At 39.6% G+C, this 27,510-nt stretch overlaps 1 protein-coding gene across 1 annotated transcript; it reads left to right on the top strand.

Moving 5' to 3' along the window:
- Positions 1–28: 28 nt before the first annotated feature.
- On the top strand, positions 29–26,220 carry FAM91A1 (family with sequence similarity 91 member A1). The gene is made up of 24 exons (XM_084507741.1): positions 29–214; positions 2,115–2,199; positions 2,671–2,822; positions 4,214–4,271; positions 5,721–5,788; positions 6,849–6,962; positions 8,003–8,093; positions 9,638–9,700; positions 10,734–10,840; positions 11,649–11,687; positions 11,800–11,912; positions 12,805–12,923; positions 13,336–13,448; positions 13,647–13,733; positions 14,493–14,625; positions 15,051–15,199; positions 15,645–15,779; positions 17,544–17,657; positions 18,611–18,683; positions 19,669–19,818; positions 20,299–20,406; positions 20,678–20,801; positions 21,838–21,907; positions 23,061–26,220. Exons 1-24 carry the CDS (start codon positions 143–145, stop codon positions 23,253–23,255), a joined length of 2,532 nt encoding a protein of 843 aa, XP_084363867.1. The 5' UTR covers positions 29–142; the 3' UTR covers positions 23,256–26,220.
- Positions 26,221–27,510: the final 1,290 nt, after the last annotated feature.

A 27,510-nucleotide genomic window follows, 5' to 3' on the forward strand; every position in this document is an offset into this window, starting at 1 on the left:
AGCGGCCGGGCGGCAGCGGCGGCTGGGAGCGGGCCGGGCGGGGCGGCCCCGGGGCTGCGGCGCCCCCCGGCGGCGGCGGGGCCTGGGCCTGGGCCTGGGCCTTGGGGCCTGGTGTAGGCGGCAGCAGCCGGGCCCCCTCGCCATGAACATCGACGTGGAGTTCCACATCCGCCACAACTACCCCTGGGCGCGGCTGCCGGCCAGCGTCAAGCAGGTACGGCCCGGGGGGGCACGGGGAGAGGGGGTTTGGTGTGGGGAGAGGGGGTGTGAGGGGAGAGAAGGGGGTGGGAGGGGGGTGTGGGGGGCGTTTGGGGGCTGTAAGGGGGGAGAGGGACGTGTAGGTGTAGTTTGGGGGCTGTAAGGAGGGAATGGGGGGTATAGGAGTGGCTTTGGGGGCTGTGTGGGGGGAGTGGGGCTTATAGGAGCGGTTTGGGGGCTGCGTGGGGGGAAATGGGAGGTATAGGAGTGGTTCGGGGGCTATGTGGGGCGAGAGTGGTGTATGGGAGTAGTTTGGGGTCTGTGTGGGGGGAACAGGGTATGTAGGAGTGGTTTGGGGTCTGTGTGGGGGGAATGGGGCATATAGAAATGGTTTGGGGTCAGTATGGCGGGAGAAGGGCCTATAGGAGAGGTTTGGGGTCTCTATAGGGGGAGAGGGGCTTATAGGAGAGGTTTGGGGCCTGTATGGGGGACATAGGGGTGTATAGGAAAGGTTTCAGGTCTGTGTGGGGGGAGAGGGACATATGGGTATAGTTTGGAGTCTGTAAGGGGGAAATGGGGTGTATAGGAGTGGTTTGGGGTCTGTATGCGGGGAGTGGGGCTTACAAGTGTGGTTTGGAGTCTGTAAGGGGGGAATGGGGCGTATAGAAATGGTTTGGGGTCAGTATGGGGGGAGAGGGGCCTATAGGAGAGGTTTGGGGTCTGCAGGGAGTAGGGCTTATAGGAGTGGTCTGGTGGGGGGCCGAGGCTTATAGGTGTGTTTTGGGGTCTGTAAGGGAGGAATGCGGTGTTCATATAGGAATGGTTTGGGGTCTGTGTGGGGCGAGAGGAGGCCGTGGGGGTGCAGGGGTGCTCTCAGGGCCGTCCTGTGCAGCCCCAGCAGAGAGCAGCGCGCCCTGAGCCTGGGCTGCCAGCAGCGCCCGGTGCTGCGTGGAGCAGAAAACCTCATCAAAGTTTGATTCGCCCGGCGTCCCGGGCCTGTGGCAGCAGAGGGGAGGCAGCGTGTCAGGGAGAGGGAGGTGCTCGGCTCACCCCCATGGCCCAGCGCTGCTGGGAAGCTGGCAAACAATTCCTGCCTGCTCTTGGGCTCTGAAAATACCTGCATCTCTCTGGGTGTGCAGTCGTGGACCCCAGCTGTGAGACCGAGCGTGTTTCTTTGTCCCATACACGCAGCAAAACACCTTTTGAGCTAAGGATCTCTTTTGCATGTGAGCATCAGCTGAGGGAACTGGGAGAAGAAAACCTCCTGGCTTTTTACCGGCCACAGAGTAGAGGGACAACGTGGAGGGTTTTGCAGGACAGCTGCTGAAATAAGGCATTTAAAGCTCAACCAAAGTTTGCTTTTTATCTTGCTTTGTGATAGTCGAGTGCTTCACTGTGTTTATGCCTTCATCTCGTGACCTAAGATCACTTGATTGCCTGCTCTGTGAAGCTACCAGGGAGGTTTATTTTTTTTTCTTCTTTTTTTTTCTTCTAAGCTTATTAGGTGCAACAGCTGAAACTTCACAATAAATGATTTCTCTTGCACTCATTCTGGGTGCTTCTTCAAGGGTGCAAGGTGCTGACTGCATGGTGAAATGCTCCGTGCTTCCCGTAATCAAAAAGAAGTTTTGCAGCCTTTGATTTGAAGACGAGAAGCTCCCACTTTGGTCAGAAGGGTTCTAGGAAAAGAAAAACAACAAAAGATTGCTGTCTGAGTCCCCATCCTGTGTGGAGGGACCCATTGAACTACAAATAGTCTTGATCTTGTACCAGGACTGAAGATCTCTCACTGCAGTGAACCAGGGGACTCGCTGACTGATGACAAGTGATCGTTTGGTTCTGTATGAGCCCCTTTGCAGTGGTTTCACTACACCAGGTTTTGTGCGTGCCAGCTGACAGCTCTTCTTCTTTTCAAGGGTCTCGGGAACTCTCAGAGGGAGTATGAAAGGCAGGTTGTACTCTACAGCATCCGCAATCAGCTACGGTACCGCAATAACCTAGGTGAGTAAAGAAACAAAAAACTTCCAGTCGCTACCCAGTTCTTCCTCCTGGAAGGCTCTTTCCTGAGAAACTCCAAGAGCTTGCCCTGTTTCAAGGTCTGGCTCTTAGGAGCTGTTGGTTACGACTTGTTTGCTCACTTCCAATGTATTTTGTGTTGACTGCATCCAGTCCTCCTCCTGTAGCAGATAATGGCTTTGCTAATTAATGATAATTTCCAGAGCCTGCATGAGTGGTCTCTCAGCGGGCCACTTTGTTGTGGCCTGTGAAATAAATCTGTGCAGTTCTAAAGTGATCCTTAATGGCTCTGAGTGCTCGTTGTGTGCGTATAAAATGGGTGCTGAATGCCCTGCACCACTCCTTTGTTTGGTTTTTACTTTTGTCAATCCACATTTTGCTATTTCTGATCCTTTTGCTGTAATGTTTTCCTGTTTTTTAATAAACCTCCTAACTTTTTCTCCCCTTTTCCTGTAGTGAAGCATGTCAAGAAAGACGAGCGGAAATACTACGAGGACCTGCTGAAATACAGTCGGGATCACCTGATGCTGTACCCCTACCATTTGTCTGACATCATGGTTAAGGGGCTGAGGGTAACGCCGTTCTCCTATTACACGGGCATCATGGAGGTGAGCAAATGCTGAGCTCTGTCCTACAGACAGCAGAGCTGCCCCAGAGTGCGTGCAGGGCAGTGTCACGGGGCTTGTTTGCTCTGGGTAGGGTCTGCTAACGAGCTGCAGGTAAGGAAAGCTTCTGGACAACTCCTTGTACCTGCAGGTTTTTCCCTTGGGCCCCTGTAAGCCTTTCAAGGACTGGACTTTGTCACAGCGCACTCAGTGGGCTAGGCTTTCTTCTGATGTTTGGTATCTGCAACTCGGAGTCTTTTATTTAATACAAATGAATTCTGTTTGATTAATAAAACAAAGGGAATTTTTTTTTCTTTTTTTTTTAAAAGAAAAACACAACACAGATTTGAGCTATTTTCTTTTCAAAAATGATAATTGACCATATTAGAGATCTCTTCTCGGAGAATTAAGACAGTTCTGTTTTCTGTCACACGCTGGCAATCTTCTTTTATTTTCTTTAGATGTCGGAAGCGACTGCTTATTTTCTGTTTAGTGACTGCACGCTTTATAACCGCTTAGTTCCTAGCTTATTCTGCATTATTGCTTAGCAATTTCCTGTGCTGTTTTTTGTTGTGACGGCAGATGCAGGATTTCACCCTTATTGATCTGTAGATCAGCATTTTTAGCTTTTTAAAGCTTACATCAAACCAAAGTATAATTTTTGTGTATTTAACTTACTGTGTGATGAGTAGCCAAGCAGTTGGGAAGTTAACTGGCTCCAGGGGGTTAACCACAGCAGGCAGCTAACCCCACTCAGGTGCTTGCTGCTTTCTCAGTGGGATGAGGGAGAGAATTGTGAGGATATGAGTGAGAAAACTTGTGGGTTGAGATCAAAGACAGCTTGCTAGGTAAAGCAGAAGCTGCTCCTGCAAACAAAGCACAACAAAGAACTCATTCATGACTTCGCAGTGGCAGGCAGATGTCCAGCCACTTCCAGGAAAGTGGGGCTCAGTGAGATTAATGGTTACTTGGGAAGGAGCATGCCGTAACTCCAAACATCCCCCCCTTCCTCCTCCTTTCCCCCAGCTTTTGTTGAACTTGACATCCAATGTTACAAACATCTCTTTGGTCATTTGGGGCCAGCTGTCCTGGCTGTGCCCCTCCAGCCCTCTCTGGCAGGGCGCTGTGAGAAACAGAAAAGACCTTGAGGCTGTGTAAGCACAGTGCTCACTAATACCTAAAACATTTATGTATTATCAACATTGTTTTGGTCACTAATCCAAAACGTTTTCTACTACAAAGAAAATTAACTCCATCCCAGCCAGAACTGATACAATGGCTTCAGTAGATTTCTGTTTTAATTTCAATTTGTTTTTGCAAGACAGTGATTTTTGGATCTGCTTCTCTGAAGCAATAACTCTCTTGTTGGAACTAAGTTTTCTTTTCTTTCTAAGGATATAATGAACAGTGAAAAAAGCTATGATTCGTTACCCAACTTCACTGCTGCTGACTGTAAGTATTACCTAGCTGCATTGCTGCTTCCAACGAGCTGGGGTTGATTTGCAGGGCACCCGTTTGCTTGAAACCAAGTGTGTGAGTGAAGGTATAGAAGCATTTAAATGGTGGTATTAAGGTGGCATGCAGAGTTCTGTCCGTATGATTTTTTGGTGTGTGTTGGGTAGAAAGCTTTGGGGAGTCCCCGAAAGGCTGTTGGCACCCCTGTGAATTAACATCAGTGTACGAAGAGGAACCTTGTACCAAAATGTTTCGCTGTGATACCTTCGGATGTCCCAGCTGTTTTGTCTTGCTTTCTGTTGTGGGCACCAGAAGGGGTAGTTAGGGAAGTGAAAATGCAACCTCTGGTGTTGAATTTGAAGGAGAACAGAGCGATAGCCTGCTGACAGGTCTTACAGAGGAAAATGCAGATTGCTGACACAGGGAGGGTGTTCCTGAAGCCTGCCACTGGGAAGTTATTTATAGCTACGTACTTCATTTCTCACCTTCCCTATGAATTTATATGGTTCTCTTTAGGTATAATGTACAGTCAGCTGAGGAGTAGTCTGCAGCTTTGGAAAGCAGTTTTTATTTTTATTAAACAACACAAAATCTCGAGTTAACTGTACTAATTTGCCTCTATTTAATGTTCACACTGGGGAAACAGATAAGGAACTTTTTGCTCAGCATGACGTAGGTTCCTGGAAATCTAACATTGCTCAGGAGTCTGTAGACAAGAAAGGCTTCTTTGTTGTTTTTTTTTCATAGCAATCCTATTATTTTAACAGCAGCTGTGAGTCAGTGACTGAAGTAAATTAAGTTGAGTATCTTCATTATAATTTTTAATAAAACTAGTGTCAAACCAGAAAGCTGGATGTAAAACTGAGACAGAATACGGGTCAAAGCTCGAAACTACTTGAGTAGTTTTCCTGTATCTTTTCACAAACTGTTAGTGATTGAAGGCTAGGGGTTATAGAATTAGATCTTGATTCATTTCAACTCAAAGAGTTGTTAGTCATCTTCCTTAAAGGCTTATATAGCCTTTGTGCTCTAATTCTTAGCTGACAGAGTTGTAATCATGGTGTGGTTTTAGGCTGGGGAAAGAAAGCTATCAACCAAAATCAGGTACAACTTTAGTCCTCTTGATCTGAAGTATAGTTATTACCTGTTGATGTAAGAACAGGAGAGCAAGGGGTTAGGTTATTCCATGCTACCTTGCAACTTGAGAGAAATTAAATTTTTTTTAAACCTTTGTAGAGTAATTAAATGGGGCTAGGTTGTGGTTTTTAGATGCACATGATTCTCAGTCAAATTCAGTTAGAACTGACTTGAGGCTTTCTATTATTTTGGGAAGAAAGAGTAAGTGAAAGTCTTATTTTAGAAGTAGGCCTGATTCTTTGAAGAATGTTTTCTGTATCTTCAGCTTAAACCCTTCTTAAGGGAAATAAAAACTTAATTATTTTTCAGGTCTAAGACTTCTTGGTATAGGAAGAAACCAGTATATAGATCTAATGAACCAATGTAGATCTTCAAAGGTGAGGTTGTCTTTAATTTTCCCTTTCTTCCCTCTCCCCCTCCCCCATAGCATATTATTTGATAGGAACGGAGTGGAAACATTTCACGGGCCTTGTTTTAATAATGTCTAACCAAATGCAACATAATATATTGCAAATTATTTTCTGCTTCGTGATATTAATAAATAACTTTTAAATTAAAATATACTGAAGAAAAGGATATGTGGCATTGCCTTTTTTAACGTATTTTTCCACGATGTATTTATTCCGTAACTAATGTTTCCTGGCCACTATAAATATGGAATAGTGGTGTTGGTTTTAGAATTATTCCATGTTTCTGTGGGTGCAGCTGAGAGCAGGAATTCTAAGACTGTCCTCCAACTAGGTGTGCAATTTTGTGATATGTTTGTTGCTCTCTAAGACAACAGCAATGCACCTGAACAAGCATCCGTGCATATGAACAGCATGGAAAACATTGCAGCGGCTGTTGATAGCCACAGAGGTCTTTTTATTTTGCACCAGTACTTCTCTTTCTTCAGGAAACTCATAAATGGTTGGACCAGATGATCTTGGAGGTCTTTTCCAAGCTTTATGATTCTACGAAATACTCTCACAGTAGCTTCATGGCACTCCTTCAGCCTGGATGCTGATTGAGAATGTGGTGTACTTGGTCTTTTAAAATAAAACTATGTTCTTAAAATGGTTTTTAATACTATTAAACTTCTTAAAATATACCACTTGTATACTTCCCTGTGCTGTTTCTGGACTTGATCCCGTTTGAGTAGTGTTTTTAACTAGTGGCACATAGAATACGGTTTTATGTGAAGATTTGACAGTATCACAAGGAAATATTTTTTTTTTCCTTGTCGTATGATTTGAGGGAGGAGGGAAGCACATTTGTTTCTGAACAAGGATGTGCTTTCACTAAATGACAAGATTAATAGTGTTTGTGTGGCCAGTCTGTGAATGTAACGTACTTAAAAATGGATACTTATAAAAATCAGCTTGTATAAAGGTGAACAGCTGTCTGCACGTGTGAAGTGCTACTTATTTCTATCTCAAATGGACTGTACCACTGCAGAAATTTTTCAGAAGGAAAACAGCCCGTGATCTGTTACCTGTCAAACCTGTGGAAATAGCCATAGAGGCTTGGTGGGTTGTGCAGTCTGGCTACATCACTGAGGATGACATCAAGGTATGTGAATATGGCTTGCACCTCTAATTTTGGCTGAATACCCTGACAATAGGCTTCCTTTTGAGAATTCTACACAAAGGCTGTTGTAGGTTGGAGGTTTATAACAAGTCTTTTATGGAAATAGAGACTGGAACTTGTAGAAGTGGCTGTTCTCTTCAGCATATTCTGCTCTCTCCCTCATTTGTACTTTGTGTTGCGTGAAGTGCAGAGGTTGCTTTGAGTCAGCCAAACTGTGGCAACTGAAGCGTGTACTGCTGTGCTTTATAGGGAACATGCAGCAAAATAGCTTCTCTTAAATTTCATATTTTAACTCTGACATCTTGTTTTTGACTAAATCTTCACCTTCGATATAATTAGAATGCTAGTGGACTTTGATATGTATCTTCTTTTCTGCTCTCCTTATGTCTCCATATTTTTTTCATTGTTTGCAGACGAAAAACGTGAGCTGGCTTACTGCTTCTTCCTCATTCTACTTTCATTCTCACAATTTTTCTACAGGCAGCTAGTCACTTGATCTAGTTAATTGATTTAATTCTTTCTCTGTAATCTTTTGTTTGTTTAGATTGGAATGTATTTAAAGCAGTGATGAAATCTTTGCTATCATTGGGAATATCTTGGGTAGCGATTGCTTGTATTCTGACATTCCATCAATCCAGAACAGTTAACATGGAGCAAGTTGCTTTGATGTTTTTGATGTTTTATTTGACCTCTTTCTAGAATGGTCCCAGCTGCATGGTTGAACACTCAATTCAGAAGCTTTAAAGAGCAAACCTGTCATACTGTGGACTTCATTTGTCCCCTGTGCAGTTAAATACCATTCCTAGAGCCCACATTACTTTGTGCAGGGACAAGAGCAAAAATTTTAAGACTTGAACAAGAAGTGCAGTGAATTCTTCAATGCAAGCATTTTGCTGAAGAGCATGGTTACTTTGTTTTCTCATGACTGATCTGAGCATGAGATACTTGTGGTTTTTGAGTGGTATTATTATTAAACTGCATAGACTTATTTCTCCAACACTAACAAGATTTTGCTCACCTAGATTTGCACTACGTCGGAGAAGTCTGCTATCGATAAGATCATTGATTCAGGTCCTCAGCTTGCTGGTTCATTAGACTTCCATGTAGTTCACAGTAAGTGTTTGATTGACATTATTTTTTATTTAATCTTGGTCAAAATCAGTAAATTCTGAGAGTAGTGTTTGAAAACTAGGAACAAAAGGGTTGTAGACAGCTGAAGCATAGGAGGATGTGGAGGAAAATACTCAAGAGCTTGTACAGGCTACGTTCAAGACCTTGTAAACAATTTAAGGGTGAGCCTTTAGCAGCTGTTGATGTGCAATTTCAAATAATTGTTAAATTCCTTCATTACAAGGTGACAGTAGAGATCGAGGGAGGGGAAAGGAAAGGGAAAGGTGGTAGATGAGGATGAGAGAAAATAAAAATGGCAGAGTTGATGATCCCAGGTGCTAAAACTTCAGTTCGCTTTTCAAAGAAGAGGTTTTGAAATTTCATACTGTTTGAACGCCATCAAAAGTGGAGCTCAAATCTAAGAGCCTGTCTCTTCCTGTTTCAGTGTGAGAAGCATTAGCTGTAGGCAAATCCCATCAGTCAAGGGAATACAAATTCACTGACAAACTCTGCCTTGAGAAGTTGGTTTGTAAATGTTTGGTTTACTACAGGCGATTGGAACTGTGTTAGAAATTAAGGCCAAATTCCATTGCCTGTTACAGAAGCAGAACAAGACAGAAATTTAAAAACAAACAAACAAAGGTGGGTGTAATACAAGCTCTGTAGTGGATCCGAAACTGTAGGGCTTAAGAAGACTTGAATTCAGAGGACACTTAATGATTTTTCTCTATACATGGCCTGATGTTGTTTGTGGGGAGGGCTTAAAGCTTGGAGGGAAAATAGGTTTAGAAGGATCCAGTCTACCTTTCTACCTAATTTGTGGGTATTGCTTTTCTTAAAAACTTTTCCCTGTCTCATCTACTGTGTAGAACTCAACTCAAACGCTTAGTGCTCAGATCATAGTCATGTGTGGGAAGTGTTATTTGATATCTGCCGTGTCGTATGCCGTGCTCCTCTGTATCTCTTGTTCTTTTGCTGATACCTTGTGCTGATGCGCCCTGGAATTTATTTCTGTAGTTGTATAAAAACATCTTTCTCTGAAGATTTGTGGGAAGGACATGTGAGGACCATCGGAGCTCATGTGACTTAGTTTGCATCTGTGCTACAAAGCATGCAAGCTCTACCCTGGGTTAGAGCAGACCAAAATGTAGCCAGCAGCCTCAGGTGACAAAACTAATTCAGAATAACACTGATAGATAGTAGGGGGATGGTGGTGAAAACAAAGTTAACTTTTAGGGAGAGTAACACTTGTTTTTATCAAATGCAGCTGCTTCAATTTCTGGTCCTTCAACCATACCCAGTCACCCTAGAAATAGTTACAGAGCTCCAAGTGCACTGCATCAGAGATCAAATAAAGAGCTCTGTTTTAGGGTGACACCTGCTGAATATTACATGCATTGATCCATGCATTGCAAAGTAAAATTGTACTGTGCAGGTTTATAGAAAAAATTACTTCAAATTCTGAATTGACTGGTGGGGAAATCTACTTGTATCATCAGTACTCTGGAAAATGCTTTTTCTGTAACGATGTATTTTTGTTTATACAGGCTTGTATAACAAAGGATTTATTTACCTTGATGTACCCATATCTGATGACAGCTGTATAGCAGGTAAATCAATATTTTTATGATATAATAGCTATGTTTTATTGGATCTATTTCAGTTATCTTATAGTTGTCTGTCTTGGAAACTGCTTGTCTATGGGCGTGAGTTTGCTTAAAGCATGTGAACCATGAGAATTTTTCCCAACAAAGTATTTTTCAGCCATATGAAAACTTTTTTTATTGTACATGGGACTTAATTCAACTTGAATTCTTATGCTTTAATATAAGTATCTAGGTAAGCTGAGATTCTTTTAAAGGTTCGTGACATGACTAACATGGAATAAGTACCCTCCTGTATGCCTGTGGTGAAAAGGAAGAATAATGTCAAGAAATGTAGCTGCCTTGCCAAAAGGATGTGACTTCTTGATTCCTGTGTGGCTTTTTTAACAGATGCAGCTTTTTGGTTTTTTAGATACCAGTTCCATCCTTCATGGTCATGTCACCTTAATTATAGTAAAGTGCTGTGTCTGGGGACTAGGTAGGAGCTTAACACAGTATAGCTGCCCTTTGAACAATTCATTGTTCTGTGCTAGGTCTCAGGGGTTTCTGAACTGACTGTGATATGCAAAGAGGCATTACTTGGAACCTAGCTGTGCAGAACCATGTGTCATTGCTCTAATACGGAGCAGTTAAATGAAAGTCCTCTAATTGCAGGAGAATTACTGCTTAGATATTAGCTTTGGGATTCTCAGCCTAGGGTGGAAGTGTTTTTTGTTTTTGTTGGTCCCCTTCACCCCCTGCCTTCCCATTATAAAATATTTTATTGGCTGGCTGACTGGGAATTATCTGTAGTGGATGGGTAGGAGTCTGCAAGATGATGCAAGGCAGAGTGGCTTTATTTTTTATAAGAAAACACATTAAAAACCATTGCTTTTCTTAAGGAGAATTTTTAATACCATGTAAACTACCTTTAGGCTTTTATTCTTTTAGACTCTGGAGAGAAATAAATACCATGAGAACTAAATCTGTGTAAATTTATCTTCCAGTTTTTATACAGTTTCAGTTTAAAAATTCTAATCTTCCAAATAATTCTTTTCAGTGCCACCGCTTGAAGGTTTTGTGATGAACAGAGTGCAAGGTGATTACTTTGAAACCCTCCTGTACAAGATTTTTGTTTCAATAGATGAACACACTAATGTGGCAGAGGTAAGTAAAACTTCCCTTGTAAGAGGGAGACAGGAAAACTTGAAAAGGCCCAAAGCACACTGGTGAAATACTTAAGATAGAGGTAGTAATAGATAATCAAGTGATTCTATTTATAAGTATTGCCAGACTTCTAGGATTTGAGATGCAAATAGATTCTTTAATATTGAATGTAACTTGGTAGTGTTGCAGGCTAAAGGTGTACCTTCAATTCAGTGAAGCAGCTCTATCAGCTGGAGTGAATTTATACAGGAGTGACTTGTGCAGCAGCTTCTGTACAAGCTAGAATTGGAGAAATGTTTTCTCTGTGTCCTAAATGGATTGGTTCTGTTTTACTAGTGTGAATTTAAAATAAAAATAAAAATTTCTCCAGTAGTGAAAATACGTAAGGTATTGGCTTATAGTAGGAATGTACCTTTTGCGTAAGTACGTACAATTTTAATGAAATACCTTTTTCATAAGGTCTGATTCTCAAAACTTTGTGAATAAGTATCTGAAAAATATCCACTAAATACATCCAGGATTTATTTGCTTCTTTGTATATCTGCTGATACACACAATTAGTCTAGAAATTACATACTAGAAGATAACCTAAGATTTCTTTTTCATGCTTTGATGTGGAGCAATCATGAGACTTCATATGACTTTCCCCCCCCTTCCTATGTTGTTTTGGCCAGGACAAAATTGTTTCTGCCATTACAGGCTGTATTGAAGTATAAGGAGACAAAAACAACAAAAAGATGTCAAAGCCCACAAGTGACAAAACTCTGCATTTTAAATTCTGTATTGATGAATCTTTTTTTCTTTTTAGCTTGCAAATGTCCTAGAGATTGATTTGTCTTTAGTAAAGGTATGTATCATACATCTGTTATTTGATGTGGAAATCTCACTGTCCTGAAAGTTGTCTTGATAGATGGGTTTCATACTGCAGTTCCTTATTACGAGCTTGTGTGTTTTTTCAGAATGCTGTGTCCATGTACTGTCGGTTAGGCTTCGCTCATAAAAAAGGCCAAGTGATAAACCTGGATAATCTTCATCCATCATGGAAGAATGTTCCTTCTGTAAACAGACTGAAGTAAGTGTCTCTATTCTTTCAAAAAGCTTATTTTCTCTTTGAAGAGAAAGCTAGCACCTAAATCTGATTGTAGAGCTATCAGTTGCTCTCTGACTTCTGTAACAGCTGATTTCATTTGGCTTTCCAATATGTACAATGACAAATACTTGATTCTCCCTCAAATCTGAGGATAAAGGGTGATAACTTACCCTGTAAGTTCAATTTATTACTTCTGTTGTTGTAAAAAACAGCAGGCTTTTTGACTTCTAAGTGCCTAGCTGCTTGCTTTTGAAGCAGACAAGTGTGTGCTTGTTTTGAAGTGCTGGGCTCAGAAATAACAGCTATTACTGTGCTAGTACAGAGACAAAGTCTCTTGGTACTGCTGCAAGTGAATATGCACATACATAAAGCTTGCTTGCTGTGAATAGTTCTTTCACTGACATTCTTTATGCATATCCATATTAAATACTGCAAAAGTGATGTTAATGCAAACAAAGCAAAGGGCTCTCTGAATCGGGGTGCCAAGTTAAATTATTTAAGAATTGTCAGGCACTTCTAGTTCAATTGCTCTTAAGCCACTTAAGCTGAGGCCTAGTTTTTTTCTTTAATGTTAACTCAGAATGTGAGAACAAAGCAAATTAGACTTCTCCATTGGATTTTTCTTGAAAGCAGGTGGTTTGACTTTTTCAGATCTGTCGTTCAAAACCTGCTATTTTCAAACCACCAAACAAGCTTCTCTTCTTAAGCTAAAGCAGGACTCTGAGGGACATCACACTGGGCTGGTTTAGGGCTTTGAGGTATTGAAAGGCATGTGTTGGGTGTGCCTGTGCATGGGGTACTAGCACTGGAAGGCAGAGGTGCTTCTCTGGTGCCACGGTGACCTATAGATGTGGATTTTAATTCACATTAATAGGAGTACTTTGGATCCTCAAAAGATGCTGCTTTCATGGGACAGTGGGGAAAACAGAAGTCCTATACAGGAAGCTGGGTCATCTGCCACAGATACAGATACCAACAGTCAAGATGATCCAGGTTAGCACTCAGTGACTTTAATATATTAGGAACAATTGTTTCATACTTGTAGTGCCATAGGCTATGAAGGGTTCTAGAAACAAACGAAATGCAGATTGTGTAAATATTTTTTTCATATGGAATATACAACGGGGGAGGTGGTGTCTGTCTTGGTTTGCAGTTTTTCAGCCTCATTTTTTTGGGAAAAATCTATTTGGCTAATCTGTTTATGGATGTCAATTGATGCCAAGATACCAACGTGTGAATAAACTTATTCAGGTGCTACTTCAATAGTGATAAGGGAATTCTGTTGTACTTAGTATGCCATTAACTAAGGGTTTTTGATTTTTTTTTTAAGTAGTTTAATGACTTGTTGATATTATATTTAAACAAAACAAATATGATCATTTATTTTCTTCTTGTTCTTTCTTAGCTGAAACAGCCAGCGTGAGCAGCCTGAATCTGTCTAGTGGACATACCAAGCGTATTGCCTTCCTGTTTGATTCTACTCTCACTGCCTTTCTAATGATGGGAAATCTTTCACCAGTATGTCAAAATTGTTCACTGTGTTACGCTAAGAATAAGTATGTAAAGTTTTAAAATAGTTTGACTTCATTATAAAGCAGTTCTACTTACTTTTAAAAACTTTTATATTGTTTGTGGCTAAGAAACATTCGCTTAATAATTTTTGCTTGCACATTTCCTTTTCAAAATAATTAAAACAGTGTTGTTTTGTTGTTCCAGAACTTGAAAAGTCATGCAGTTACTATGTTTGAAGTTGGGAAACTGTCAGATGAGTCTCTTGACAGCTTCTTAGTGGAGCTGGAAAAGGTAATCTGTTACTTGTATGGCCAAATGCTTTTTCAGCACTTGTGTAAAGGGCTAGAAGACCCTTGTATTTTTTATAGGACTGCTTTAATAGTCTCATCTAGTAATGCAGTGTTGTGAACACAAACCTCGTCATGCTGAACCTAAGTGTTTCAGTTAAAATGCTGCTGATTTGCAGCATTCAAACCTTTTGTGACTTTCATGTGTACACAGATGTGGTGAGAGTCTGGTGACCAAAGTGAGTTCAAAAGCAGTATTTGCCCAAGTCTATCTGTCCAGGGGCTTGCTTGTTAAACAGAAATCACTTGCTGTTTAGTAGGGTGCTTCATGTTATTTCTGAAAATCTGCATATCATTTTTGTAGGAAAACTTAACCATTATATTTTGGTACGTTTAACCTATCTACCTTTTAAAGATAATTCTACAGTTGCCCTTTTGGAATGATGTAGCAAGACTTGGCTGTTAATTGCTGTATTCTTTTACACCAGTCAGGTGTAAATAGTAGACATGTAAATCCCTGCTTAAAGACTGAGGCATGGTTCACGTTTATAGATGTCTGTGTACATTTTGACAGTTTGCCTAGCACGTTCAAGACTCACTTTTCATTTAGTAGTCATTGTGGATCACATTTGCATATAACCTGCAGGCTTGTTGTTCAGTTACAGAGCTTCAAAATGTTAGTTTGTTAATCTTTCCTATTGTGTGATTGATGCTTGCAGAAAGAGTGTGCCATTTATGTGTATTTATTTTGCTTCTTGTTTAGGTTCAAAGCACAGGTGAAGGGGAAGCACAGCGGTACTTTGATCATGCACTTACACTGAGAAACACAATACTTTTTCTGCGGCACAATAAAGATCTAGGGGCACAAGCTGTGCAGCCCGACCAACCAAATAACGGTACTGAGAACACTTTTAAGGAAATCCTTCAAACTTTAACTTTCATGGACTCATCTTTTAGATTAAGCTTCTGTGTTGCAAAGCAATTGGTGTTCCTTATTTAATTAAAAATATTTTGAAGCCAAAACATCATTACTTTATCCTTTGTGTCTGTGGTACTGAGCAACTTTCTTCAGTATTTCTGCATGTTCTTCTTTTCTGGGAGCAGTTGGTGAGGAGCAAGTTGCAGCTCTGTTCCAGGGAATTCTGTGTGACCAGAACTGCTGAAATTATTTGGATTAACTTGAATAAATCTGTATAACATAAAATTTAGTTGTGGAAAATACTGTATGCATGGTTTGACAGGGTGGAATGGAAAATCTTAGACCATACTTTGTATGTTCTATCTCAAATGATAATTTAAGAATCTTACATTCTCAACTCAGGGTTTCCCTTGGACCTCCTACGATGTGAGAGTTTGCTCGGCTTAGATCCAGCTACCTGCAGCAGAGTTCTCAACAAAAATTATACTCTGCTGGTTTCCATGGCACCACTCACCAATGAAATTCGACCTATTAGCAGCTGTACGCCCCAGGTAAAAAAAAAAAAAAAAAAATACTGTGGGGGGGAAAAAAAGTATCTAGTAATATAAATATCTCTAACTTTGTTTTAGATATGTCTGTCATGTATCTCTTCAGAAGAGATGTAATTATTGCAATGTAAAATAGTATTTCAATTTGTCTAAAAATGCTTAGTAAAATGTGAATGTTTACTACATTCAGTTTAATTTATTAACAAATTTAACTGTTTGAGTGGGGTTAATGACGGATACAGTGCTCTTGAACTCATTTATAGAAAATACCTTAGTATCAAGAGACCGAGTACCTAGAATATCATCTCTCCTTATTAAATTAATGCATGTGTACTCCTTCCTGTGCTGTAAAGCTAGCTTTATTTTTGAGACCTGATGATTAAGTTATATCTGTACATATAAGAATTGCAGTAATAGGCTCTAATTGCTCTGAATAATCTCTCTTCAGCATATTGGACCTGCAATACCAGAAGTCAGTTCAGTTTGGTTCAAACTGTACATTTACCACATAACTGGACAAGGACCACCCTCTCTTTTGCTCTCTAAAGGAACGCGTCTTCGAAAACTTCCAGATATTTTTCAGGTAGTGTATACATGGATTTGTTTCCTTTTTCTAAATGTTTCAGAGGGTGCAGTACACTAAAGCATTCAGGGATAGCGGTTGAAGTCGGGAATAGTAATTTTTCCTGTAGTTTAAGTGACATAATATTTTAAAAAACATTACACTAGGTTGGATGAAAGGCTTTCTTGGTTCAGTAGCCAGTCTCTAGCAGTGGCTGTAGCTATATGGCTACGTAGTATTTCCTCTTAAAACCTTTCCAGCCTTCCCGTGTTCTGGTCTGGAACTTGGTGAACTGTATGTGATTTTTGTGTGCATAGAGACCATAGCTGGAGATCTTACCTCTGCAGTGATCAGTTGCTCTTCCTGGCCTTCCCAGCCTTGAATCCACCTAACCTTTGAGTACGCATACAGTATTTTGGGAAGGATTTCCATAAGACAGTGCAGGTTTGTCCAGTTCATGGGCAAAGAAGTCCTGTCCAGTTCATTCACAAAGTCCTGTCCCGTCTAGTTCATTCACAAAGAAGTCCTGCTAGGTATCTTGTAGCTCTGGCAAACCTAGGCAGGAGTGGTTACGGCAGGTTCTAAACTTGCCAGAAACGAAAAGTCATCTCTTGACTTTAATTTGGCATGTAGGAGAAACTGAACAGTGTTTGTCTCTCACTGATAAGAATTCATAAAGTATAAACTAATCAAAAGTCTTGTTCAAATTTATAATTGGAGTCTCTATGCTTTGCATCTCTTCGTTCTGAGTAGGCGCTTGAGCTAAATCCGTTACAATAACATGGAGACACTCAGAGAGGGATGCGTGTTCTTAGGTGTATCTATGTCAGCAGTCATCTCTGGCTTTAGGGTTTGTAGATGTATTTTTCATTCCTCCAGCATCTTCCACATCTCTCTTCCCTTCCACATCATGTCTTTTTTGATCTCAAAAGTTTTGTGGGTTGCTTCTATTTCTAAGTCTAATTTTAAAGCAGCACAAGATTAAGTGAATCAAGTCTTCTAGAGAAGGCATTTTGTAAGGCTCTTGGCAAAGAGTTTCATTCAACCATTAGTAAGTCAGTAGCTTAAACTAGTGGTAAATGTTACGGATTGCATATTTTCATTAATGAAAAGCATTCAGTGTGGTAGCCTTGGAAGATTTCTATAGTAACCTGTATTTTCAGTAGGCTGATGGGTCTGGTTTTCCTGTAGCGCATGATTTCACGCCATGTATTATCACAAACTTGTTAGAGCCTTTTTTCCTCTGTGTAGATGGGGATGCTTCTCTCCTGCTACTGTTTTGCAGTGTCATTTTCTTAAGGAACTGTTGAGACATTTCTAAAACTCTTACAGAAAAGCAGACATGCAGGACTTCAGTCTTGAAAACTAAGAAGTAAAAATTGTTTCACAGTCAGCATTCTTGCCTCTCTGCCCCTTCTCTTTGGATATGTATTTTAGGGTGGATATATCATTGTTCTCTCTTGACAGTGTTAGTTTATCTAGCTTTTATTTTCTTTTAAGTTATATGGGATTATTTTCATCTCCTATCGGTTATGAGTCTGCTGCAAGGGCCATGTAGGGACTGGTGACAGATACCTCCTGCTCCAGTCAGCATCTTAACTTTGAGGTTGGCAAACTTCTGTCTTTAACGGAAGTATGAACAATACGTGGAACAAAGTATAATGCTATGAGTTGTAATTACCTGCAGTTACTTCAGAACGGTGACAGTACGTTATTAGCCTAACTAATCCTGCACTGTGTGCTTGGATAGTCTATTACTGCTGTAAATTCTCTTCTGTCTTCCAGGGTTACGATCGCTTACTAATAACATCGTGGGGTCACGACCCAGGAGTGGTTCCTACTTCGAATGTGCTCACAATGTTGAATGATGCTTTAACGCATTCAGCTGTTCTAATTCAGGTACGGAGTACTCCTATAAGTGATTAAAATGTACCTAATTTTTAGTAAAGCTGTTGCATGGTAGAGGAGATTAAGAATGTAGGAGAGCTATGCTTTTGCTAGGAGCTGAAAAACGTTTAACTTCTGTAGCCATCGCTGCTGTGATTTAGAGATGGTAAATACATGAGTTTGGAACTGAATGCATATTGCATATGTATTATTACTATATGGGTACACATAACAGGGTTTTGCTAAATGAAGTGTGGATTTGTGGGTGTGTTGGGGATGTAGGGGACTGGAATGCAACTGAAGAGTCCACGAGCATTTTGGACTGTAGCTACTTTATATGATGTGGCTGGAAATATGAACTATTTTTCAAGAAATGCACCTTTTTCAGAGTGCTTAGTATTTAATTCTTACGGTAAGCTACAGTTCGGGTAACTAATGACTGCTTTTATGGAAAGCTAAGCATGCTGTTTGTCACAAACAGCAGAAACAGGGTGGGTTTGTCTGTTTGGGAAAGTAGAGTAGCTTCGTTTAGTATTTCATCAGTTCAGCTGAATTCTTGGAATAATCATTTAAATAGATGTTTAATATTTGTAGCAAACATAAAACTGCACATTCTTGAAGGCAGCCTTGATGCTCAAAAAAGTTTCATACTTACAGGGTGGAAATTCCTTTATTTTCCTTCAGAAATGCTCAATGATTATGAAATTTGTTTATAAATAATTACTGTAGAGAAATATTGCTCCTCCTCAATGAAGTTTAACTTCATTCTGTTTATTCACATACATTTTAGAGGGAAGGGTCAATATGTTATTCAGTCTTTATTTCAGCAAAGCGAGAACTTTACGTAAATATTTGTGTTTATTTCGTCAGCATGACTAGTACCATTTAAAAGGGAGCACGAGTAGAGCTAAGCTAAGTTGATGAGCATATATTTCTGTGTCTAATGCAAATTTATTGATGTTCAGGGGCATGGCATGCATGGAATGGGAGAAACCGTGCATATACCTTTTCCATTTGATGAAGCTGAGCAGCAAGGAGGTAATTTTCTTTAATGTTACCTCCACACCACCATATTTATTTTTCCTGCATGTTATCTCGTTCAGCAAAGTTGTGATAACAACTTTAATACAAGTTTAATACATTTTAACAATTGTTAAAAACAATTTTTAATTACAAGATTGTTTAATTACAATCTTGTAATTATGGGTCAAATTAGATGAAAAAAATGAAACAATATTTAAATAGTTGACAAACCTGTTCTAAGCTTAGGGATGCGTCTCCTTTTCATATTGTGTCCTAAATAGAATGTGTTTCCTGGCCTGTCTTGTGTTTCAGTACAGACAATAAGAAATAACTTCCACAAATACCTCTCAATTCTTATTTGTGCGTATTTATTAACTGTATAAATAAATATTCTATGTATTCTTCTCTAATACTTTCTTCTATTTGGCATTTATTAACTATGAGAGTTGAGACCAAAAGCAAACAAAGTTACCTGGTTTAGCAGTACTAGGAACTATTACGGAGGATTCCTCACCCTACTAGGAAGAGCTTTGCTAGCAAATCTCCTTCAAAGTCTGCCTAGCTCCAACTGATTTTAAAAACACAGGGATTAACTTTCTGACATACTCCTTGGTGAGCAGGACACAAACATTGGATAGCTGAGGCCATAGCCTTTCCAGCTGAGAGGTCTCCTCACAGTGAATTTCCAGAAATGAAATTTAAAATTATTTAGGCTGCTACTTAGAAGAATCTGGGCCAACTAGAAATAAAGCTAATTTCCTAGTTTCATTTTTATTATGTTTAAAATGCATTACTTTTATATACGCCCTCTCTGGCCTGTTTTCTGACTTGATGGTAGGTAAAAATTCTCAAAGGCAGAATCTCTGTGTTCTAGCATGAACAAGTCAGTGTTGAAACGCATCATTACTCTTCAATACTATACTGTAGTTCTTCAGAATTTCAATGGCTCTGGAGGACGATTTTGGTAAAGTAAACTGAGGTGTGTATTGTTTTCTGCTAGACTTCTCCCGTGTGAACATGGGCATTCATACAGCTTTGAAGATACTGAGAAACAAAGTAGACTTGCAGCATTTTTGTGGCTATGTCACTATGCTGAATCCTACAAGTCGGCATGCTAACAGAAAGCTGAGCGACGCTTCTGATGGAAGAGGTTAGTTAACAGTAATTTTTTCCCTTAATTTTCCCACAATCACTTCAGCAAAGTTGATTGCAATTTTTTAATTTGGAACTCTACAAAATATCATCTAACACAGACAGGAACCTACCTTGAACGTAAATCTACTGGCAGTAGACAGGATTCCTAATTATTGTTTGAGCCTACCTCAGACATTGCAAATACAGACTGAAAATCACTGTACTAGGATAGCCATTGGAAGGGGAAAAATAATTTAAAAACATTAAAAGGTAAATTGTCATTTTTATATGCCAGAATTTGGTCTTTCATGGTTGTTTTGAGGATCCTTAAGTAGCTCTTCAGTTCTAAAATCAGTGAGACCTTGTATTTCACTTTGTCCCTCCAGTTTAATAGCTATATGGCCTTTGGGCAAAACTTGTGTCAAGTTCCTTACATCGGTTAATAATTAAACTTACATTCATCTAAATGTTTATGTAAGAATTATCTTACCTCTAGGAGAGGCCGAACTAGCATCAGGATCTGATGTGAATGGGAGTACAGAGTCGTTTGAGATGGTAATAGAAGAAACCTCAATGGATTCTGCAGTCAAGCAAAGCCTTGAAGGTAAAAGCATAACAAGTGTCCTTACTAAACATTTTCAGTCTGGTAAGATGCCTTGTTTTTAAGGTTCTGAACGTGTTACTTATTGCGTAGGATAAGTACAACGCTAAGTGTTCTTCCTTTCTAAAATTCAGATTCCCTTGAATCTTTGAGCAGTTCATTAAAGTAATTGCCTTAGAAGGTATGAACTGTCCAATAAAGTCCTGATCTGAGAACTGTTTCTGGGATCGGTATTCTTGCTTTGTCTTTTCCTAAAATTTGTTTGTCTCTTTAGTACCCACAACAGAACTGGAATGGGTTCCCCTGGAATTATGCTTTGGCATTCCTCTCTTCAGCTCTGAGTTGAATCAGAAAGTCTGCAGAAAAATTGCCACTCACGGATTATGTAGGAAAGAAAGGTAAGCTGTGTTTTACCAGCTACAGGTTTAACAGTTTTATGTGTTCAGTCCAGAGCTTCTGCAAAAACCAATACCTATAACTCGACTATAAGAACAGAACTGAGCTGATCTTCAGGGTACCTAATTCAAGTGTGTAAGGTGGTGGCATTGCTTTTTGGCTCAAAGATACCAGCTGTAATGTACAGTTGAGTAGTCCCTAGATGTAGTAAAATTAGGCTTTTTTAATTTGTGCAAGGTGGAAAATGAATTCTTTGTAGCAAGCTCTCTAAACAACAAAAACAAGTAGTAAGTTTGGGGTGCCTTTCTGGTCATTTCCTTTTCCTAGCCTAGAACACACTTTTTTTTCCTTCTTTCTGCACCCACTGATCCCCTTAAAAAAAAAAAAAAAAAAAAGCTTACTAGTAATGCTTTGATGTAGAATGTGTTCAGCTTTGGTGTGAAGTTTCTTTGATCTTGGCATTTTACTTCCTAAGCTTAGTGCTGGCTTATGATCAAGTTACCTTCTGCTTTTGACTATAGCTTTTCTTTATGAAAGATTACTCTTTCAATGATGTGCCCTTTTTCTCCCCTTGGCTCTGGAGACTAAATAAAAGGCAGCTTGAAAACATGGCCTAGGGGTTTTATTGTAGCAGTCAACTTGCTTTTAATAGTCTGTCACTAATCTGCTTCTTAAGTCACATCACCATGCTGTCCTAAGTAAGGAGGAAACATGATAATCTAATACATTAATATCTGAAGTAAAATAACATTTTTCAACTGCAGTAGTTTCAGTTTAGCACAGTGTAAACAGGGAAAATAGCATTTAGCTGACTAGACTTGCAAACAAATGAGATGCGTTGAGCACCTTGTCAGTGGTAACATTACCATCAGGCTTTCTGTGCGAAAGCTTTTTTTTAATTGCTCAAGTTATTTCTGAGCAGGTTACTATCATACTTTACTAGAATAAATTTAAGCCCTTTGGAAGGTTGGGAATTTATGGTGTGCGTTTTGATTTTTCTGTATTTGAACATAGGCTCTTCTCTTTCACTTTTGACAGCCTTCAAAAACTCTTACATTCCAGTAGAAAGCTGTCTCTGCAGGTCCTTAATTTTGTTCATTCATTCCAGGTAAGGACAAATAGTCAAGATGTAAATTGTTCTGTATGCTCTCATCCTTTTTGCCCTCCTCTTTGCCATTCTTTGTTGTATGGAAATGTACTCTGTTGTGGTTTTTGTTTTTTATTGCTTTTTCTCCTGTAACCAGTAACTGTGTTAAGTGCTGTGGACCTCAAATTCTAGCCTTATTTAATCTTTGTCTTTTAACTTATGGGTTTCCATTTAACTTTTTTCGTTTTTGGGGAAGGGGGGTGGAGTGGGGACAGGGTAGTTACTTATAATACAGCCTACATTGGTGGCTGCTTGGTTGCTTCTTAGGTACATCAGGGAGATCCCTGCAAACCATGGATCTGCTGATGCTTTGAAGTGTTTTTGAAGTGAAGGGTGTGTTTCAAGTCAACTGCATTCACTTAGCAAAGATAAAATACATTAACAAGTATCTTACACCACTAGACTCTTGCATTTGTCCTAAGATCTTCTAGCATCTGGTGGTGAATGAGTATAAGCATGTAAAACTCTACATACTTTGGGAGAATCTTTAAGAGCAAGGATAGAGAACGGGGTCTTGCACAGCAAGAAAAGAAATGCCAGCTGTGCAGCCTCCTGTAGTTCTGCATGGAAATGTGTGCTAGCAAGGTGTGTCCACATGTGACATGGGATCTGCTTAGAGGCTTATGCTTTATGATACTTTTCTCTAAAATCCAATAAGATACAGAACTTGCAGGTTACTTAACCAAGGTAGCATTATGGATGGTGGGACCTAGAAACAGTTTCCCTATGAGGAAAACACACACACACCTCCAAGCACAATATGAGATAGTGGCAGTGCTTAACATGCTCAGACTGACACAGAAACTTACCCTCAGGATTTCACAGATTTACGTTTGCTTTGTTGAATGTCTTCCCTTCATTTTTGAATCTCAGGCCTTGAAGGCTTCATGGAATCTAAATATGTGTACAAAGATGCAGCTGAGCCAACTGTTTGCCTGTTTTCTACTGCCCTTTGTTTGTTCAGGTTTTGCTTCCATAGTGATTTGGATTAAGCATACTTCAGAAACACTAGCTCTGTTTGCAGATTGGAGTAGCCTGTTATATTCTAGCTGTTCAGTCCTTAATTATTTCTCTTGTTTTTAAGATGCTTTTTTTTTTTTTCCTTTTGCTTTAGGAAGGTATTTCAACACTGGATCAGCTCCATGATGCTGGTTCTTCAAGTTCACTTTTGCAGCCTTCTTCTGCAGATACGGGTGTTCCACTGCCTGCCAAGAATCTCATGTTCAAGGAGGGTGTGTTATCTGAATGGAGCGGACGGTCCCCTTCCTCGGTTTTTATTTCAACCACACCTAAGGAACAGGTCAAATAGGGGTTCTCACGCATTGATCACTGAATGCCTTTCTTCTATTATGGTTCATTTATAGTGCCAACGACTAAGAAGTGTACTGTTGCTGCAGCATAACCCGTGTAAAAGTAGTGTTACAAAAATGTATCGTGTTGCAGTATTGGGGAAATGCTTAAACTGTGTAGAACTTGTTACTCATTACTGCGTATTTTGCTGCAACAGAGAGCTTTTTAGCTGTCAGCACTATTTTTATCTTGAGACAATCTTTCTTTTATAACTAAACACGCCCTTTGTAGGCTTTCTGATGATTGTTAAATTTCTATGCTGTCACCACAAAATTGCAATAGTAGTTTTCTATGTTCATTACTCGGACATAAATTCTGTTTAGTTTTGTACTGTATTACTGAAAATCTTTCTGTATAAAGGTAAGACATTTGGCTCTTCCTCTGAAAGCTCAGTGATACCAACTGTTTAAAAAAAAAAAAAAGTATCATGGTGATATGGGGCATTAAGAATTGTTGAATTACATTGTTTAGCCTAATACTAGGCTGTGACGCATCAGCACAATAGGAAGAGGTTTGAGGTTTATCAAGGCAGACTTGAAGCCCTGCTGATGATTAAGGCCACTTTGAAGAGGAATGGTGCACTTTCATCTCTGGCAGAATTCAGTGGAGACGTGGGATTAGGGAGGGCTGAAGAGGTTGGCTCTGTTTGTAGGGCTCTTGGTGATAATGGACTGGTCACGCTCTGTGTACGAAACCAGGAGTTTCTGGGATTTTGGGCACGCTGAGAGTTTGTCCCTCGTTGTTTGAAACTGCTGATGAGCACTGTGGGAAAACTGATGTCATAAGTTGACTTTAAGGTAGATAACTAGATCTGTGCTATTGATTAATGGTTGAAAGAACAGAGCTCTTTATTTTTCATGACTGTCATTAGCAAAGGAAAACAACAGCAGAGGATGTGTAGGCCGAGACTTCTCTGAATCTGTTTTACTTGAACCATTAGCTGTTGATTTTGACAAACATTACAGTGAGGTTTTTTTCATCCAAAATCATGTTCTGACTCTATTTCTAGGGGATGATTTTATGTAGCATGATTTCACATTGTTTATACTAGGCATTAACAACTTCTTGCCAGCTTAAAAAAACAAAACAAAACAAAAAAAACAGGCCTGTCCCATATAGTGCGTGAGGAGAACAAGAGATTTGAAATACTAAGGCTTTTAACCTATGTGTCTAAGTACTCTGCCAACAACTCTCTTCTGGAACTACCTTGATTTAAATAATCATAATTAAAAATGAGACTTAACCATCCTGCCATTACTAGCCTGCGTTACATTACGGACCAAGAATCTGTGGCAAAGATGATGCTGAAAAAAAAGTGAGGAGAAAAATAACAACATTTGGGTTTGTGTTCTGCTCTGTATGGCTGTATGAAAAAACACAACACAAGTTCAAAAAGGGAAACTGTACCATGGTAGGATAATGCAGTGACTTCAGCTACAACTGTGAAAATCCCATTCTTCTTTTCTCCTTCGCTTTATTTACATTCCTAAAGTGTAAGTGTGGGACTTGTGCTCTAAGAAACTGGAAGTCTGTAGTACTTCAGTTTGCTCAGTCCTGCTCTTTTTCTACATCTATTTTGTTTTTGTATTTTACCAAGAGCAATTGAATTTAGTATCGTGTAAATTAGGGAGCTAGAGTATCTATATAAAATTCATTATTTACACTACAGTGACTTGTACGGGAAGTACATACTCTCCATGGTGTTTTTTAAGTTGCCTTACTTCCTTCAAAGGAAAGTAAAGAGGAAACGGATGTCAGTCTGCTAGAAACCAAGTTTACTGTGAGAATTGTGTGGAGATTAATCCAATATCTAGCACTGTAGAGGAACTACTCAGTAGAGGATGGCTTACACTTTCAGTACTATAGACAATACTTTCGGCGCTACAGTGAGCTGTAGTAGGTGCGCTAGTTTGGCATATTGCATTGAATCTTGCCACGCACGCTGTCTGTACAAGCATGGGACTGATGAGAGTGCAAGTGAAATCTGTTGTACGGAAGTTTGAGAATGGATTTCAGTTTTTGTTCTCGCTGCATATCTTTCAGTGTTACTGAGTGAAGGATGACCTCTGTTACTAGGTTGTCTAAAGCTTCTAAATAAAAGTTGTCTGCTTTTCAGAGTTATTTAATACCCACAAATCTTACCGTTAATGGTGAGGATTCCGGATACGTTGCAGTTCGTAGAAATCAAGCTACTCTAATTTTGTTGCCTCAACACTGAATTAGGAGCTTAAGTGTTCGAGTCTGCATATCTGAAGTTTACCGAATAGATTGCAACCAAAGAAGTCCTTAAAATACCTGAAACTCGGCTACAGCTCCAGTGCTTGGGATGGTCCAGAGGCTTTACTCAAAAGTATGTGACTTTTGTTTTAATTGTGGTGTAAAAAATAAGATCTCCAAGATCCTCATACCAAAAGAATCTATTTTATATTGTATTGCAAATAAAGACAAATAAAATAATTTCTTTTCTTCAGGTAGTTTTATTGACAGTGGGGGAAATTACATGCATTAGAAGATTGTAAAGTTATTTTAAGTTTGTCTTCAGCAAGATCTATTTTTAACTCCTTGAAGAGAGGTTGGCTTTGTGCTCTGGCACAACCACGTGGTAATCATTCTAGATGGGTGCACCTGAGGATATTCAGGAACCAACTAGAAAGTGTTTTGTTTGTTTTCAAGTTTTTTGATCATGACATTATCTCACAGTTGTTTTTCCTTTTTCCATCATTGTTCTCGGATTTTCCTTTTTATTGTTCAGTGTTTCTGGCTTGTATTTTGAAGGTTTTAAAGTCCAACTGTAACTGAATACAGTTGAACTCTTCTCGTGTGACGTTGTTAATATTATACATTGAAATGTACAAAGTCTGTGTTCAATTAAATTATTGGCACATGTAACAATTGTTTACAAATAAACTGTGGTGTAGGTCAAACCATGTGCAGCATCCTTCACACGCAGCAGTTCTGTTATCTTGGGCACAGCAATAAAATGTCACCCTGGCACCGTAGTGCTCAGGACTATCAAATGGTATCAAAATATTTTGTTTCCATATACGTGCAATTCTGCAGCAATGCAGTTTTAAAAAGAGAAAACTTTTTAGTATAGCGTTTTCTGTACCTTAACCTCTAAGGAGAAGGGAAAGGGAAAGCACAAGATGATGTATGCCATGTCTCTTCCTTCAGCTACAATCTGTAGGGTTTATAATTGAATGCAGCTGCACAGGTGGTATCTGATCCATTTCCTTTGACTAAAGAGCTGTGTGATTGAGAGCTTAGATGAAGTGATACCAAAATTGTTGTTTGTTTCTTCCTTTGAAGCAATCCCTTTCAGCTGAAGTCTGATTTACAGCAGAATGGCAGCGGAAGCAAACTGCACTGCAAGCTCATTTGGCTTTGTGCAGGTCTGTTGGCGCATTTCAGTGATGGTAGTCACTCAAAACAGTGCCATGGAATTACCACAGATATCCTTATTGCTCATAGCGATCATTGTGTTGCTGCTAAATGTGAGCTATTTTTCATTTGAGTGTTAAAACGCTTTCCAAGGCAATATTTGGATAGCTGTTTTCAATAAATGTTAACTGTTCAATGATTTGTGTAGGTATAACGGCATGGCAAATCTGCAAATTGGGGGATAAATAATTCAGGACAATGTATCCTGTAAGCCTAGGCTTCATCTTAGTGATGTGACTGCAGAGAGTCTGATTACAACAGAAAAAACTAATACAGAAGTAGATGAAGAAAGGAAACTAGTGGTCTCCTTTTTGGATTGAAGTCTTCCTTTATTCTATTTCAGATTTTCTTGAGAATGTCCTCATAAGAACCCAAGGACTTTCATTCCACTTAAGTACTCTAAATGCATGCCTCTAGCTTTGTCCTCAGGACAGAACTAAAGGTTTCTTGTCCATCACAGATGAAATGTATCAGGTTTTAGTGGTTGGTGAATAAAGCTAATACTAATCCTCCCTCCCACCCCTCTAGAAATAACGAACAGGTCAGCTGCTTTTGAACACAGCCCAGCTTTTTAATGCTTCTTCAAGAAGGCTTTGGCCTACTTGGGTATCAAGATTATTTGTTTGGGAACAACTTGGTACAGTTTGTCTCTTGGAACTGGGCAGGCTTTGGGATTTGAATTTGGACGCAAAGTTCTGGGTCAGCAGTGACATCCCCTGCACCTAGTTCCAGCTTGTACAGGTGAAATGGAATGATTTTGAACGATGTGCTCA

This window comes from Aythya ferina (assembly GCF_964211825.1).
Source record: "Aythya ferina genome assembly, chromosome: 2".
Taxonomy (NCBI): Eukaryota; Metazoa; Chordata; class Aves; order Anseriformes; family Anatidae; genus Aythya; species Aythya ferina.

Bases quoted from the DNA above. Each gene is read 5' to 3' on its own strand.
- FAM91A1 (XM_084507741.1), top strand. From the start codon at position 143: ATGAACATCGACGTGGAGTTCCACATCCGCCACAACTACCCCTGGGCG. The intron at 9,701-10,733 runs GTAAATCAATAT...AATTCTTTTCAG, and splicing joins TGATGACAGCTGTATAGCAG to TGCCACCGCTTGAAGGTTTT. The intron at 13,734-14,492 runs GTAATCTGTTAC...CTTCTTGTTTAG, and splicing joins TCTTAGTGGAGCTGGAAAAG to GTTCAAAGCACAGGTGAAGG.